Below are 18,359 nucleotides of genomic sequence, written 5' to 3' on the forward strand. Positions count from 1 at the left end.
CTGTTGGGAAATAGATTTGGTGGTTATTTCTTGTACACCAATTATCTTTTGGGTAGGAAAGTCCTGAAGATTTTCCACTATGACTGCTGATTTTCTTTCCCTTCCTTATCTGACCAATCAGCAGTCTAAATGGATGTGTGGGATGGAGCCAGAGCTTTTTGAGGCTAGTCAGCAGTTGTGACTTAGGGAAAATGCAACTCTTATAGCCTAAGGACTACTGTAACAGTGAAGAATTTGAACATTTTCTGTTGAGTAAGTGCAACATGCACAACTAGTCAAGGACTTGGACACACAAAGATAGTAATCTAGCCTTTGATCATTGCATATCTACAGTAGTGAGGAAATCATTCTATGCTGTGCAACTTATAAACAAAGGAATGACATCCAAGTCCAAGGAAGTTATTGTTCCACTGTATTTGGTATTTATCAGACCTATCATTGAGTACAATGCCCCCTTTGGTATGTACCTAACCAGGCATATATCCAACAACTGGAACGTCCACAGAGGTTCCTCACTAAAAGAATACAGGGCATAAGTAATATGTCCTATGCAGACCGCCTGTAGGCCCTATCTCTGTATTCTGTCCCCTACAGGCTTTTGAGGTGAGATCTGTGCCTGGCATTCAGGGCATTGTCAGACCCCACTCTTGACCTACTGAATGTTTACAAAACAAACAGTACCAGAATTACCCGTTCTAAAGACTTAAACCTTGCCTGTGATATAAATAAGACCTGCTGGAGAGATAGGCATGTATCCCAGAGACTGCCCCATCTATGGAAAGGCTCCCCATCCATATGAAGCAGAGTTCCTCCCTAATCCAATTTAAGTGCAACTTGGACAATTGGATGGGAAACAAGAAATTCATCCCTGGTTTGGCACCTGTGTGTCTGATGCAAACAGGTGACCTGTAAATGGTTCACCTCCCAGGCCAATACTTACACTTATCAAGGGTATCAGAACTCATCAAAGATTTGGGATGCATGGCTAGGCTTAAAAAGGCCCTTGTGGTCGTTAGACTAGTAAACACCTATGAACTGAACTTTGTTATGGATGACCATCTGAATTTAAATTACTCATTCAGGAAGTAGTCAGGAAGACACAGCAAAAACAGGATTTTATACAAAGCAAAACATTTTTTTACCGATACCAGTGTAAACATTGGTCACATTGACCATTGATGTGACAGCAGACTCAAGTAAAATTGGAAAAACAGGGTTGATGATGGTGACTGATCTTAAAACAATAGCATCTGTTTATCTACTTCTAAAGATGTTCTTCATCTCACATTGCTGCAGTCCTTACATATGGGTAGTCCGCTGTCCTCGGTCGGCCCGAATACCAAAGTATTAGGCTGACGTCGGTCAAGGCGCTTAAGACTGACATCAGGACGTCAGGGTACAAATGCGCATGACCGACGTCATATCCTCAGTCTTTTTTGCCGCATGGTCCGATGCAGAAGCAGCGTTGCAAGTGCCGTTCGGCGTTCTGAAATTTTTCGAGTTCGGAGTTTCAGACCGAATCAAAGTTGGCTAAGTACCCCGTTGGGGAATATTTCGGTTTTTTCTTGCCTCAGTGTTTTACCGGATGTCAGAAAAAGTGAATAACTGTATTTCTTGTGGGAAACAGATACCGCATAGGGATTATCATTCTTTGTGTATTCCTTGTCTGGGGCCTGAGCACGACGTTGTTGGGTGTCGCTTTTGTGCTAGGTTCAATAAGCGCACTATTAAGCGAAGGTTAGATTGTGCTAGGCTGGTCTTGAAGCGGTGCAATTATAATATGCCGTCGGATTCTCCGGCGCCCGCTTCTTCGAAGAAGCGCAAAGACAAAGCAGTTAAACCCAGGCAAGATGAGTCGTCCGTTCCGGACGCCGGTTCTTTAGAGGCGTCAGTGGAACCGGTGGTTCCGATGGAGGCTTCTCTGGAGTCCCAAGGGGAGACTTTGATATTGCAGGATGTGGCCTCTCAGGAGGCAGGTCAGGCTGAAGGGGCTTCTCAGGTTACTGTGCTCCCCTCCCTTCCTAGGGTGGTTAGGCCCTCTCCTTCTGTTTCCAAGGCTTCTCCCAGAGGCAGGCCAGGTTTAGCTTCTGTTGGTGTCACTCCTAGTTCAGCAGGGTCTGTGCCCAAGAAGCACATGCTTAAAATGGCAGAAGATTTGATTACTCTGATTAGAGGTTCTTTGCCCCCTCCTGATAAGAGGCCTAGGGTGGAGCCAGAGTTGGGGAGTTTTGAGCAGGCTTCGGATGTTTCAGAGTCTTCGGCTGAAGACTTGCAGGAGTACTCTCCTTATTCTGATTCTGATGCAGATGATTCACTCCTTCTGCTTCTCCTCCAGAGGATTTTTCTTTTTCAGAGACTCTTCATTCCATGAGGGAACATTTTAAGTGGGAAGGTCAGGACTTCTCTGATTCCAGGAAAAGGCTTAGGGAATTTTTGCTTTTACCCCAGCATAGGCCCTTGGCTATACCCCCTGTTCTGGATGTTGTGGAAGATGTGTTTGCAGAGGCTTCACTTAATCCTGATTCTCTGCCTCCTGCTCCTGTTAAACCGGATAGGTATTACAGGGTGCCTGAGGCTCATAAATATCTTTATAAGAGTCCTAGGGCGGACCCAGAAACTGTTAGTCAGGGACCTAAGGGTGTCAAGGCCTCTGTTGTAAAAAAATCCGGTTCCTCCAGATAAAGAGGCCAGAGCTTTGGATAGATGGGGAAAGAAAGTCTATACATCTTCTACCTTAGCTATGAGGGCTTTGAATTGCCAGTTTCATATGTTGAAATATCAAAACTATCTTCTTTCTCAATTGAAGTCTAAGGTGGATGCTCTGGCGGAAGGCTAAGTCTATGCAGGCTGTTAATGATTTTTTGCAAGTTCAGCCTCCGAAGTTTAGTAGGAATTGGCCTGCTAAGGGGTGGACGTATCCTTCTTATGATTCTCAGTCTAGGGGTAGATCTAGATGTGGTAGGGGCAGAGCTCAGAGTTCTTTCAGACCTAGAACAGGGAGTTCACCTGCACAATCTTCGGGTGAGGGCAGGGGCCAGTCCTTTCGTAAACAGGCCCAATGACCTACCTTTTCAGCTGCCAGATCCTTCTTGCCTGGCAGCACCTTTGGGAGGAAGGTTGGCACTCTTCAAGGAAAATTGGAATTTGATTACCCAAGACAAATGGGTATTGGATATCATACACCAAGGTTACAAGTTTTATTTCCATACCTTGCCTCCTTTCAAAGGCATGCCGGACGTTCCTCCTCAGCAAAGACTAGAGGCTCACAAACAAATTTCTCTGCTACTTCAAATAAGGGCCATACAACCGGTCCCTCTGCCAGAAGTGGGCCTAGGATTTTATTCCCGCCTGTTCCTAGTACCAAAGAAAGGGAACACGTGGAGACCAATTTTGGATTTATCTGTCCTCAACACATATCTGGACATTCCCAAGTTCAAAATGTTGACGTTACAACAGCTTTTACCTCTGCTGGGCAAAGATCACTGGATGGTGACTCTGGATCTCAAGGAGGCTTACCTTCATGTTCCTATCAGGCTCAGTTGCAGGAAGTATCTGCGTTTTCGGGCTGGGACTTCTCATTATCAGTTCTCTGCATTGCCCTTTGGCTTATCTACTGCGCCCAGAGTGTTCACAAAGGTTCTGGCTCCAGTGATAGCTTTCTTCAGGCTAAGAGGAATACAAATCTATCCTTATTTGGACGATTGCCTGATTCTGGCCCAAGGAAAGGACGAACTTCTTCATCATTTACAGTATGTGATAGCAGTGTTAAGATGCCTGGGGTATTCTGTGATCGAAATAAACTCCAGTCTAGTACCCTCTCAGGACATGTGCTTTCTGGGTGTGAGACTGAATACAGCATCCCAGATGGCCTTTTGACCCCGGACAAACAAAAGAATCTTTCTCTTTACTTCCATCAATTGTCTCGTCAGTCCAGGCTGACTGCAAGGACAGTCCTTCAAGCCTTGGGGTTCATGGCATCTTGTATTCTGGTACTTCCCAATGCCAAACTGCATATGAGGAAGCTACAATGGTATCTCAAAAATGTATGGACACAGCACTGCCAAGATATGGACACTGTCATTCAGATAATACCTTGCATTCAAAAGGAATTTTTGTGGTGGGCTCAGGAATGTCACCTAAACAAGGGACTCTCTGTGACCCGGCCAGAGGCGAGTCAGATTCTAACGACAGATGCCTCAGACAAAGTTTGGGGAGCTCATCTAAATGGAAAATGGGTACAAGACACGTGGCCTGCCAGACTTCAACATCTACATATCAACTTGAAGGAGATGTTAGCAGTCCAATTTGCATTAATAGCTTTCAAGGATTTACTTCTTCCAGGGCAGGTGTTGGTTCTAACAGACAACACAACTGTCATGTGGTACATCAACAAGCAAGGGGGAACGCATTCTTATCCTCTGTGCAGACAAGCAATGATTTTGTGGGAGACTGCTCTCAGTTTACAGCTAAATCTTCAGGCAAGGTTTCTGCCAGGAGCACAGAACTCCTTAGCGGATGTGTTGAGCAGACAAATTATGGATCCCCACGAGTGGAAATTGGATCCTCCTGTATTTCAGAAATTGACAGTGTTATGGGGAACTCCAGACCTAGATCTGTTCGCTTCTCCACTAAACTACCAGCTGCCAAAGTTTTGCACAAAAAGGTTTCATCCCACAGCCTGGAAAGTGGATGCTCTCTCATTCAATTGGAGCAATCTTCATGTGTATGCCTTTCCACCTCTGCCTCTCCTCCCAAAGGTACTCCTGAAGGTCAGACAGGACAAGCCAAACATGATTTTAATAGCTCCAGATTGGCCTCGACAGCACTGGTACCCATTACTGAGAAGTCTGGTACGGGAGCCTCCTTGGCCTTTACCTTCGATTCCTCACCTGCTGTCTCAGGAGAACAGTCATTTACTCAATGTCAAACTTCACTCTCTACATCTAACAGCCTGGCATATTCTGTTTTAAACCCTGGAGGGTCTCAGCTTCCACAACAAGTTTTGAATGTTATTTTGGAGGCCAGAAGGCCTAGTACAAGGAAAGTGTACGCAGATAAATGGAGGAGATTTTATTTTGGAGTACAGCAAAGGACTTTGATGTTTCTAAGCCTAATTTAAGTGTGGCTCTTCAATACCTTACTGAGTTACTGGACAAAGGTTTGTCCTTCTCCTCTATTAAGGTTCATGCTGCAGCAATTTCTGCTCACTATGACTGTGACCCACCATTGTTTTCTCATCCTTTGTTTAAGCAATTCCTTAGAGGGCAAAGAATATAAGACCCCCACGTAGAGCTCCTACTCCTGCTTGGGATCTCAATTTTGTGTTGGAGAAACTCACTCTACAACCTTTTGAGCCTGCAGCTACTGCCGAGTTGAAATATTTATCATGGAAGACTGCTTTTTGTTGGCCATTACCTCTGCAGAAGGGTTTCTGAATTACAGGCCCTTATGGCGGTTGAGCCTTTCTTAATTTTCCATAAGGATAGGGTATCTTTGCGTACTAATCCTTCCTTTATGCCTAAAGTGGTTTCTAGTGTGGCTTTAAACCAAACTATTCATTTGCCTACTTTTATGCAAACCCCAAAATAAAGGGGAAAAGATTTTACACACTTTGGATATACACAGGCAATTGCGATATTATTTGAGCAGAACTAAAGGGTTCAGGCAGTCTCAGCAGTTATTTGTTTCTTTTGCTTTGGGTTCTCAGGGCAAACCTGTTTCAAAACAAACTATTTCTAAGTGGATTGGTTTTTGTATTGCTTTCTGTTATTCCCATCATGGTAAAGAGGTTCCAGCTGGGATTAGGCCTCATTCCACTAGGGCTACTGCCACTTCTACAGCTTTTAAGGGGTGGCTACTAAAGATATTTTGGAGGCAGCTACTTGGAGTTCAGTGCATACTTTCTCTAAGCATTACCACCTTCCACTTTACTCTAAATCTAGGGCTGGTTTTGCCACTGCAATTTTACAGGGCATTTTGGCAGCTCCTAATGCTTTATAGTTTTGCCATCCTCCCTTACCTCTGCTTTGGGATTCTACCCATATGTAAGGACTGCAGCAATGTGAGATGAAGAACATAGTACAGTTTTGTACCTACCATAAATGTAGATGTTCGAAGATCTACATTGCTGCAGTCCAATTTACCCTCCCTCCTTCCCTCTGTAGTTAGAGGCGTGGTGTAGTTTGGGTTGTGAATATTGTAAATATTGTAAATATGATTAGTGCAGGGGTGGTTGGTTGTTTTTTGCTGTCTTTTGGTTTTGGCCTTTCTTTTTAGGGCCTTCTGACATCTGGGGCAAGAAAAGACTGAGGATATGACGTCGGTCATGCGCATTTGTACCCTGACGTCCTGATGTCAGTCTTAAGCGCCTTGACCGACGTCAGCCTAATACTTTGGTATTCGGGCCGACCGAGGACAGCGGACTACCCATATGTAAGGACTGCAGCAATGTAGATCTTCGAACATCTGCATTTATGGTAGGTACAAAACTGTACTTTGTTTGTCTCCATCATCTTTACAGACCTACATCTGACTCCTGTCCAAACTTGAACTATGTTAAATGAACTAGCCTACCTTCACAGTATACACCACTGCTGAGTAGTGCAACAGTTTAAATGGATGGAATTACCTCATATTCTCCCAGCTAAAAATTGCTCACAGACTCCTCTGCCAGTCAAACCAATATCCATCATTGCAACTTCTTATGCATTGGTATACTTCTACCAGAGGCCTTTTCTCTAGAGCCAAATGCCTTACCTGCACAAAAAAGTCATCCAATTCCCAATGTGACTCCCTGTATTCTAAGTACTTCTCCAAGCTGTGGAACAACATGCGTGTTGCATTTGGATTCACAGCCCACAAATCTTTACATCCTGATTAAAATCCTTCTTGCTAAATTCTTGGCTCTTCTTGAACGTTAGCACCAGGTTAACCTAACAAACCAAACACCTTTATAGCTGCTAATCCTTCTTTTGTTTCCTCCTAGGTATATTGTTTGAGACTTTGCTACATTTCATTGTTTGATATAAATAAAATAATGATCTAGTAAGTAAATGCATTGTAATAAATACTTAGGAAGTTTCATTGTTTAATGTAGTTATGCACTCCTGTCCTGATAACTGTCCTGATAACTGAACTTTCCTTGTGCTTAAAGGCTCACATTTCTTTACTCTTCAACTGTGGTAGTCTGATTTGACCAGTGCTCTTTTCTCAGGGGAGACCCAAGTTGGTATTCATATGGACTAGACGAAATTTGACAAGAGCACTGGGGAACTTCCCCTACTGTATAATCACCACTAAGTGAACCAGAGGACCGCTGCAGTAGTGAAGAGAGGGAGAGATGCAAAATGGAGGAGGAGAGAGAAAATGCTGAGAATGAAATTGATCAAGAAAATATGGAAAGTATTTTGATTGCAGATTATAAGAAAGTTGTGGTGAGAATAGTGCAAGAAGGAGATCTGGATGACACAGGTCTTCATTGATTTAATCAACCAGGGTGATCCAGAAAATGTAGATGCTGTAAAATGGAGTTACTTTGTGGAAAGATTGATTGCTGAGGGAGCAGAGAACAACAGACTGAAAAAAAAAATGGCTACTGGTAAGAATTGAGATTAAAACTACTGAAAAAGTACTTGGCAGTATAATAGTAGCACTGAGGTTTAAACTGATGGATAATTGGAGCACTGCTATATCTTGGAACAGAGGAATTTTGAGAACTTGATTTTTTTTTGCTATGCTGGAGAAGTTTTCTATGAAGTGGAAAAGAAAAAAACGCATTATGGAAAGAATTCTTTTTTTTTTAGAATTTACCACTGCAGCTGAGGAAAAAAAAGACTGTTCAGTTTAGAGCAACTGATATTGAAGAGACAGAAATGAAAACTTATTTTCAAACTGAATGTGTGAATGAAATGAAAACAAGTTTATACTGCAAGAAATGTATTGACTAAGGTTGGGTAACTTTACATATATGGGAAAGGAAGATTACGCATGTTTCAAATGTGATTAACATGAAAGGAAAAAGTGCTGTAAGATAATGGGGAACAGCAAAAAAAATGCTTTTATTGTGGTGCAGAAGATCCTTTTAATGTAGGAATACAAAAGGAAAATATGCAGTCAGTGTGGAGAAACAGGTCATACAGCTAGGAACTTTTTGCCTAAGTATAGGAAATTAAATGACATAAGTCACTTCTGAATGCATTATCCATTGATACAGGAAGCAAGGCTAGGGAAAGAAACACTTCAGATAAAACACAGCTACAGGTAATGGGGGATGAGGAAACGAATAAAGCAGTGATGGATAAAGATGTTATACAGAATATTGAAAACAGTAACATAAATGTGGAAGTACAGATGCAAAATCAGTTTGATGTACTAAGTAGTGATAATGGAGAAAGGAATACAGAAACAGATGAAGAAAATGAGCAGGATAAAGTAAATCGAGTGAAAAGGAGAAAAATAAGTTACAACCATAAAAGCACAAAAATGTAAAATGTTTTAGTGCTAGCGATAAAGGTAAACCACATTAAACATGAAGTTAGAGGCTTGGCAGTAACAGGTCTAAAAAATAAACATTGACATATATGAGAAATAATGGAGCTGTATGGAAAAAAAAGTTGTGGTCAGTAGAAAATGGGATGTGCACAGGCATAACAGTTTTGATAAAAAGTGAGGAAGTAAAATAATGGACATAGTAGTTATACCAGTAAGACTGGTAGTATGTGAGATAAGAAAATAGTAAGACTATGTATTATTCATATATGACAGTGAGTAAAAAGGTTTGAAGAGAAAGTTTGCAATGGTGGATATGTCAGAAATTATGACAGGAGACAACTGTAATTTAAAGGAAAAATGAGACATAATTTATAAAGTTATTAAATGTGTGGTTATTTAATATTGGGGAAAGAAACTGGACTTGTCAGAGAAGGACATTTTAAAACAGAAATAGATTGCTTTACACTGAAAGTATTTGAAAAAGTAATAGGAGGTGTGAAGACTGAAGAATTTTCTGATCATAAAGCAATATGGGTTTTAATGGGTGGTAACAAAAATGTTATAAAAGAAGGAAAGAAAATAAAAAGGTCAACAGCAGACTTTACTATTAAAACAAGAAAAAGAAAAAATGTTGCATAAACATATGACCATGAAGAGAATATTGGATTTGTTGGTGGGTTATACCTAAAAGCAAATATAAAAATGTATATTTAAATGTTGAAAGAAATAAAAAATAAGAAAAAATATGTAGAAATTCCAAATGAGCTTGAAGAGAAGGGAAGCAGTAAAAATCTAAATTATTTAGAGATAAATTTGTATGAAAAATAGGGAAAATTTGTTTATCCATGGTTAGGAAAATGGGTTAAGGTAAGACAAGGAAAATGTATGCAATTTATGGTGAAAAGGGTTATGTATACCCAAGAAGAAATTGAGAGCAGTTGAAATTTTTGTTTGAGATGAGAAAGATGGCAACTCTATGTATGGAAAGTTATGAAAATAACAGATGAGGTAAAAAAGAAATAAAGGTAAAAAATTACAAAAAATACTGAGGGAATGAAAAGAAAAATTAGCACCAGTTGCAGATGGGCTAGTTTATAATGTTTAATAAATATATGACTAATGGTTGAGAGGGGGTAAAAGAAGAAGAAATCTATTATGGGGTGATTAAATTCATATCAAAACATGACAGAAAATGTATAAATTGGAGTTCAGTAACAATTGAAAATGCAGATTACAACATATTTGAGAATTTTGCAAAACATAATGCAGAAGGTGCTGGACCAAATAGTTGATGTTTTAGTGTTAAAGATGAAGTAATAGAAGTAATAGATGTTCATAGTGCTTCATGAAGTTTTACATTTCAGAAGGAAATGAAGAAATAAAAGTAATGTGATGTTTAAACAAGAAACATCTTTATTAATTGTCACATATGATAAAGGCAATCATCCATAAGTAAATAAACCATATTGACATAATTTTAATTGCAGACTTATATCACAAACAATGTTAACATAATTGTAGTTGCAAAACATTATACAGCACTACTCTGTCCAGTCATAAATTACATAGCTCGTTCAAATCCTGCCTTCTTTTAAACCTTGTTCCTCCTCTGCATGTATTGTTCTGACAAATCCCATATTTTGCTCCTACCTTTTTCTAAAGATCCCAATTCCAGTCATTTTATTGCTGTTACTGTATTGACTACTTTTAGTAAAGTATTGACTACTTTTAGTAAAGTTGGTTAGTAAAGTTTGATTTCCATTAATTGCTCTTTTGGCAGCCACCGTAATTAGACTCCGCAAAGCCTTACTTGGGCAATTACAATCCTTTATCATAGCTGAAATAAAGTACTTTTCTTAGTTACACCAAGTTGCTTATCCAGTATTTCTGATAGAGCAGTCTACAGGGAATCTTTAAAGTCTGCCAACTCATTATGCTCCCAGAAAATATGTTCCCAATTACCTCTTTCTTCCACATCACACCTCCAATGTTTGCTGTCTACCTGAGGAAAACTTCTTTGGAGCCTAATTAGGGTATAAAAATACATATGTAAACAATTCCAAGCAAAGATCCTAAATCTTCTAGACTTTGTTGCATATTTGGGAGACACAGATATATTCCCCCATTGTTTCTTTGTGTATTACTTGTCCAGTTTCTCTTCCCAATCCTCCCTAACCTCTGATCGATTCTTATAGTTGTCATGCAAATATTTTGTATGCTGTACTAATTATTCCCTTTTTAATAGCAGCTTCCGTTCTGGATGCTACTAAAATCTGTACCAGTGCTGGCCTTTCGCATAGGATCCCCCGTTTCTTTGTTAGCCTATACTCTGATATTAGTCCTTGATGGGGAAGACTATCTCTGTCCTGCAGTAGAAATAAATTCTTGGCCTGTTTCCATTCTTTTACCTTTCTCGCTTTACTTATTATTTGCTCCCAATACCTTGGTTCTTTTACCAGTTTTCTCCAATAAATTCCAGCCCCCTCTTGCCTATTATCTGTATCCCTAGTTGCGGCCATCTGTATTGGCAGAATCTCCTTTCTGCATTCCTGTGTTGGCATAGTTCTTGGAATACTTTCTGTCACTTTATAAATATAATATGCATAGTTATTGTTATTCTCCTTGAGGACCTGTATCAAAATCATACTCTCTCCTTGTTTTTCGAGCCCCCCTCCCATTTCATCATCATCCCTTTCCACTTTGAATTATAGGTTCTACTTCTGCTTTGTATAGGAGCCTTAACTGTGTAGCTTTGAAATACCCCTTAATAGCTGGTAATTGAGGCAATTAGAATAGTTGAAAGAATAGTGAAAGTTGTGTTATGAGAATTCTTTGGTAAGGGTGATGGTGATGGTAAATACATGACTTGGAAAAAAAGTGAAAATAAAAAGGGGAGCAAAGGAAAGCAAAGTTGTCCGCTAGTCATGCTTGTTTTGGTAAAAATGCTATAAAGCAAGCATGTGAATATGGGTTTAAAAATGCAGCATGGGAGTTAGTTGGAATAAAGTAACAATATGCATGTCATATGCAGATGACCTAGTTATAGTTACAAGAAATAAGATATAGATTAAGTAATAGTAAGAACTGAGATGCTCTTTAGCAAAGTAAGATTGCAGCTAAACATAGCTAAAACTAAAGGATTTGGTGAAGTAAGAAAAACTGAATATATTTTAATAGAAAAGAAATAAATACACTAGGGAATAGTTTTGGTGAATATGAAGGAGTAATAGAATGGAAAGAAAACTTGGATGAAGTAAAGAAATTGACAACATGGTGAAAAAAGATTTACTTTAAAAAGTATATATGTTAATACCTGTGTAGTAGGAAAATGAGCATACTTGGGTGGAGTTTTTGTTTCAGAATAATATGGAAAAAGAAATGCATATTATTTCAATTTTATTTGAGGTACACAAATCATGTGGGAAGGGGTATAATTTATAGTAAAAAAAAAAAAGGATGGTTAAAGGCCCCTGTGTTGGCATAGAGAGGTAGTCCTAACTATGGCCCAGCGGACCCAACTTCAGTTAATAGCTTGGATGACTGCTGGAGCAGCAGGTAGGGTTGGGCATGCCCGTCCGGGGGGGGGGGTGCTCATTGCTGATTTTCCCTTAGGGGGAGGTATGGTCCAAAGAGGAGAGTTGACCTGGGACGTGAACAAGTAGCATGAGGGCAGGAAAAGGGAAAAGTGGGTAGGGCTTTACAATATACAAAAAAACCCCACCGGAGAGAAACATAGATGGCCATGTCCCCATGACATCCTTAAGATCCATGACCAGCCTCAGCAACACTGGAGGATGTCCAGGAGGGTAGGAGAATTGATGGACACTTGTGGATGTGGGGCACTGGAGGCTGGGCTTGTGTTAATGAGTTCCAATGAGACCAAGAAAAAAAGGATGGTTAAATGTGAAAATCCCTATTGTATACCTGGTATCTGTTGCATTTTTCTGGATAATTATAAAAAAAAAAAAAGCACTTAAAATGGAGAAATGTGATGGGGAAAATGTTGAAAGTGAGATGTATCTCAATGTGGAATAAAGGGAAAGAAAACGTAACGATAAGATGGAAATGAAAATCTATGAATAAAATAAAGGTATATAAAATAGACTGGAAATCGGACATTAAATGAAAAAAAAAATTATACAAATGTAATGAAAGATTTTTCTTTAATATATCCATCGAGATAATTAAGGGAACATTTAAACTGCTATGTATGAAATAAAGAAATATTTTTAAAAAATTTATAAAGCAAGTGTTTTTTATGGAGATTAAAAATATGAAATATGAATCGCCAGGAGAGAGGAAATGTAGAGAGTATAATATAGAATAAACTATATATTTTTTTCCTGAATTCTATGAACAAGAATTTTTGTGAATATTTAAAAAAAAATTAATGTAAGTGGAATGGGTTTGAAAGGAAAGCAAAATGATATTGAAAACTGGGATAAGGTTTTGTTTATTGTTGTGCGGATGTTGTCCACTAGGAAATGTGGAAGCTTATGTAACAAAAGTACAGAAGAAAAAAATGTATTGAGGAAAATGACACAGTAAATGAATGTATTCCTGTTTCGTGTTTTTTAAATGAAAATCGTGTTAAGGTTATTTCTATTTTTCTTTGATCTTTCAAATTAGACTGACTAAATGAAAAAAAGAAGAATGGGACAGCAGGGTTGTAAAGAATGCATATGTTGTGAAATGTTGTAAATTCTGTAAATGTGAACATTTGTATATAATGTAAATAATGTGAAAGATGTAAATAAAGCAGTCCCTATTCTTTTGTCTTGCCTCATGTTCATTAGGTGGTGCCAAAGGGGTGCTGATGACTTGGTTGAGAGAAATTAAAGAAAGAGGATGCCATGAGAGATGGAGCAGTAATGACTGAAACCACTGTATATTAGAAAATGTTTGTAAAGTAGTTGGAAAGAAGTGGATTACTAACTCGGGAATTACTGAACTTGAAGAAAAGTGAACCAGAAAATGGAGCAGAAATAAAATGGAATGAGATGGTAGATCATGTTATGGATGAAAATACAGAATAAATGAGTTTCAGCAGAGAACGCAGTGACTCTGTGATTAGGGAGCAGAAAACAGTGGTGTGTTCGGCTGGTGAAGTAACTTGTTTTAAGGGCACACACTGGTGACAGGGTATACAAACATCTTATGTTGATATAAGAATGGGAAAAACAGATGTGGCAACAGAAGAAATAATTCAACAACAGACAATAAATGAGAAACCGAGAAATGAGAAGCCTGAGGTAAGTATTAAAACATAAAATGACATGTTTATGTTTTAGACAATGATTATGGCTTTAGGATTAGTATAAAAACATAGCATTAATAAAGTTGACAACTGAAGACTTCTGTAAAGAGATTTTTTGAAACCATTGCTTTTTGAAAAATTGATGCCTGAAGTAGGAAAGAAACAAAAAATGGGACCATGGAACCACTAATTTAAAAGAAAATGCATGCACAACTTAGAACTACTGATACTGACACTGTTGAAATTAAACTTTTTTCTTCTCTACTTGTAAAGAAATGCATAATATAAAAAGGGTACTTGAAAGAAATCTGTAGACTGAGGGAGTGATATCAGAAGGAAGAGTGCAGCATGTTCAAAACGTAATGGAAAAAATGGGACTGTAAAATACGGAGGCCAGCCAAAGGCTTTATCTTTGTGTGAAGATTTAAAACCTTTAGTACAGAATTGTGAAAAAAAGAAGATACAGACAATGAGGAGAGAAGAGACATCACTAAAAATTGCGAACCAAAAGTGTAGTAAATCTAATGCCCAAGGTAATTTATTTGGTTTGATTCTCATAGTTTACAGGATGAAGGAATAACTGAAGAAATAATGAAAATAGCAAAGAGGATAGCTTAGAAAATGTTATTGGAGAAAGTACAGAAGACTATATAATAAATTTCAGTAGGAATGGAGTTAAAGTATTTGGGGGAAGATGTTATTCAGGAAAAAAATAGGTATTGACTATTAGAATGGATGAAGAAGAGAAGTTTGTCATAGTAGAAGACTAAAAACAGAATAAAGAAAAGTTAATAGGAGAAGGGTAGGAAGAAAAAGAAAAGTTTGTAGAAAGGAGAAGGGTAGGAAGAAAAAGAAAAGTTGGTAGAAAGAAGGAAAGGACGGAAAACTGACAATGTAAAGATACTAAGTGTTAATGTGAACAGTATTAGAAATACTGAAATATTGGAGACTAATGGTAATCAAATGGTGTAAGAAGGTGAAAATAAACTTATATTTTTATTAGATACAAGATGTGTTAAAAAGAAAAGAGATGTAATTGAGGCATTATGGAGAAACAAGATTATGTGGTCTATAGGAAACAAATATTTAGCTGTAAGTATTTCTTATAATAAATGAAGTAAAAATATTGGATGTTACCATAATAACCAATACCATGTAGGGATGGTAATGTGTGATATTAGAAAAGGGGAAGGATGTGTAAGGGTATTTGCAACTTTATGCATACACAAATATGACGGGAAAAGATGTTTTGGGTCTTAAATGTTTTTTTATTATTATGATAGACTAGTTTAATTGAAGGAAGTAGATTGGGAAAGTAACACTATGTAATGTATTGAAGAAGTTATAAAATGTGGATGACTACATGTAGAAAAAGATTATAAACTTGGGGATAATTGAAAAATAGTGTTAGATTGTGTTATGTTCTAATGGAATGGAAGAAATAGAAAGAGGTGTCAAAATTGCTGAATGTTATGATCCCAGAGCTGTGTGGGCAAGAGTAGGTGAGAATAAACAGATGAAAGATGGAAAATAATAAAAGGGTTAATTATTGAAGTTAGATGGAATAAAGCTGGAAAGTAAGAAATTATAACACCATAGGACTGTATGTTGGATCATATTGATAAGTATAAAAATGTGCTTTTAATGGCAGAATATAAAGAAATAATGGATGAGCTTTGAGTATAAATAAAGGGGGAAAAAAAGAAAGAGAATATTGTATGGAAAAAATGAGAAAAGTTTAAAAAAAATATTTAGGCAAAGATTTTTCTTGAAAGGTAAAAAGAGGACATATGTTATTTAGGAAAACAAGTAAGAATAAAGGAAGGAAGAATGGATGTGGTATATGATGAAGACGGTGATGCAAAATATAAACAAAAAGAAGTTGTCAAAAAATTTTGTAGATGAACTGTATGAAAAGAAAGAAGCTTAGAAACTGGAATGTTAAAAAATATCTGAAGGTACTAATGCAGAAATGGAAAAGATATGTATGGGATAGAAGAGAGTCAGTACCAGGATTTGATGGACTAAGTTATAAGTTTTACAAATGATTGGGAATGGAGCAGAAAGTGATTTTCTCTAAAGTACTAAATGAATGGTTAAATGAAGGGTTTTTGGAAATGAAGGGAAAAAGTTTCATAGTAGAAGAGTAAAAGCAGACGTATGTAGTGGGATAATAAAATTTATATGGAAAAAAGATAAAAGACAAGAATTAAGAAATTGGGTATCTATAACTTTATGGAATACTGATTATAAAATATTTCTGTGAATAATGCAAAAATAGTGTTGAATGAAGTAACAGGAAATGTTTTGTTTGGTGTAAAAATGGAGAGAAATTAAATTATAGTAAAGGAATGGGATAAAATGTCTATTGCAGTCTGGTTATTGTAGAAAGGAAGATGCGAGTGACCCTTCTATAACAAAAATAGAAGGGCTAAAGATGTACCACTCTCTCCATTCAACAGCTTCAGGTTTTCAATAACTTAGTCATATGGTATTGACCATATGGAGTTCAAGTTCATGAGAGCTCTATCAACTGATAGAGACCCATATAAAACATATAGCAACCAACTACTGTTTTTTTTTTTTTTTTTTTTTTTTAAGTGCCATGGATCTTTTTATGTCTGCTTGAGCTATCACCAACTCATGTAGATGAGACCTTGGTTTAGCATGTCATTACTATTAACTCTGGGGTAACGTACCTTACTTTTGATTTGTTCTTTTGTAACCCAATGTAGACTTAAACATTTGTAAATCTTACCCTAAGCTGCATGGTTTAATGGATAGTGTAATGCAGTGAGCCTTGTTCACTCTTACAATCGATGCTGTATACCAACAGCAGTCATCTGTTTATCTCTCTATGCATTTTTCTGAGATACACAGTTTATAGTGATAATTTTAGTTTTGAACCTTGTTACAAATAGTGCTGTTTTACTGACGCAAAAGATGTAAGCTGATTGATTGTATATTGTGCAGTTTTTCTCCCAGAACCTCTGCTATAAAGGGGTCCTGAAGGCCCAGTCAGTCTTTCAGAGTTAAGAAATGCAGATAGAGCATCTAGTAGAGAACATTTTTCAAATCATGAGACTCCACCAGTAAGTTCTTGGGGATGTGGAAGGAAACCAGAGTGGCCATAGTCACTGGAAGAACATGCAATTTCACATGGGCTTGAACCCAGGACCCTGGTTTTGTGAGGTAGTGATCTTAGCGAATGATCCACCTTGCTGTCATTCAGTGACTTTAAGAAAAAGACGAAATTACTCAAAGTAAAAAAAAAAAACAAAAAAAAAAAACAAAACTTCCATACCCCTATTCATATGCACAGTAGGAACTTTCCATGTAAAAACTGACCTTTGTACTATAAACTTGGCTGCAGTTATTCCATAACATTCGAGAAAAATAGTGTCAAGAATAGAGAAACAAAGGCAACAGCCGCAGCAGAAGTAGCAACAGCAAAGATTATCCCAGTAGTATAAATAATTCCCACTCCGTGGTAAGAATTATTATAATTTATGTTCCTACTCGTGTTTTTCCCATGCAGTACTTTGGGGGGGTGGATTCCATATTTCCCAAAAGGAATGGAATCTGTTTACTGCATATCATTGGGTGAGAGAAACAGTATCAGAAAGATACATTAAAGAGCCTTGTACCATTCATTTCCTGTCTTTAATGGTTTTACAAAGAGACCATTTTCAGAGAGGCCCTGGGAAAAAAATCTCCAAAGTATTACAAAACATTTTAAGAACAATAATTTTGCAGTCTTCAAAAATAATACAAAAACATCTACAGTTTAATTATAACAAATTAGATATATATGAAAACATTGGTTAAGAATAGATACAAGTTGTATGATTATGATTTAATATTTTAAAAAAAATTGTCAGTTTATTAAGAAATTAATGGTTGTTGTTTGTCTTTTGGGCTTTTCCCGGTTAGGGGTCGCCACAGCGGAACCCTGGTCTGCTAATGATTTTCAGTAGATTTTTATGGTGCAGAGTTGCAAGCCCGGCACCCAACCTTCAGCGAAGGCATGCCCATTCACACATGTCTTTTGGAGGCCACTCGGCCACAGGGAGAACATGCAGACTCCACACAGAAGGCACTCCAGCTGAGAATCGAACAGGAGAACCTCTTGTTGTGAGGCAACAACGCTACCGCTATACCACCGCTGCTTTCTTTATTAAGAAATTAAAGGTAAGTTTAGTATAATAAAGACCGGAATTGCAATATGAAGTGAGAGAAAGGCAAGACTTACGGTATATTTAGAAAGAAAGCTGGGGAGAGAAATTGATAGTAAGGAAGTGAGTGAAGAAGTGACTGTGAGGAGGTATAAGGTATGAATAGGTACTTTTTCACATTTAGGAATATTCTGGTATTGAGCAAGAATAAAGCTAGTGTTTAACTAGGAAGTCTTTCAGAGTGGTTTTGAAGGAGGGTATTGATCTAATTGATCTAATGGATAACAGATAAGGAGTTCCAGGCCTTAGCAACATGGTACCAGTATAGGCGATGCCCAGCAGAATAGATTGGTTGTGGACAGATAGGGTTTTTTGGTCACTGGATTTTAATGACCAACTGGGAACATAGTTGTATAGAATTTTTATTTAGTGCCAGA

At 37.7% G+C, this 18,359-nt stretch overlaps 1 protein-coding gene across 3 annotated transcripts in view; it reads left to right on the forward strand.

Moving 5' to 3' along the window:
* Positions 1–18,359, forward strand: part of IFT22 (intraflagellar transport 22) — a 279,140-nt gene that overhangs the window by 171,954 nt on the left and 88,827 nt on the right. Inside the window, exon 2 of one of the 3 annotated variants that reach the window (XM_044054038.1) lies at positions 13,287–13,742. The exons of the other annotated variants lie outside the window; for them this stretch is intronic. Within the exon in view, the coding sequence (XP_043909973.1) occupies positions 13,714–13,742 (29 nt within the window). The 5' untranslated portion in view covers positions 13,287–13,713. The remainder of the gene's footprint in view (positions 1–13,286; positions 13,743–18,359) is intronic. 3 annotated transcript variants of the gene reach the window in all.

Source organism: Protopterus annectens, chromosome 13.part0 (assembly GCF_019279795.1).
Source record: "Protopterus annectens isolate FY-2018-M chromosome 13.part0, PAN1.0, whole genome shotgun sequence".
Taxonomy (NCBI): Eukaryota; Metazoa; Chordata; order Ceratodontiformes; family Protopteridae; genus Protopterus; species Protopterus annectens.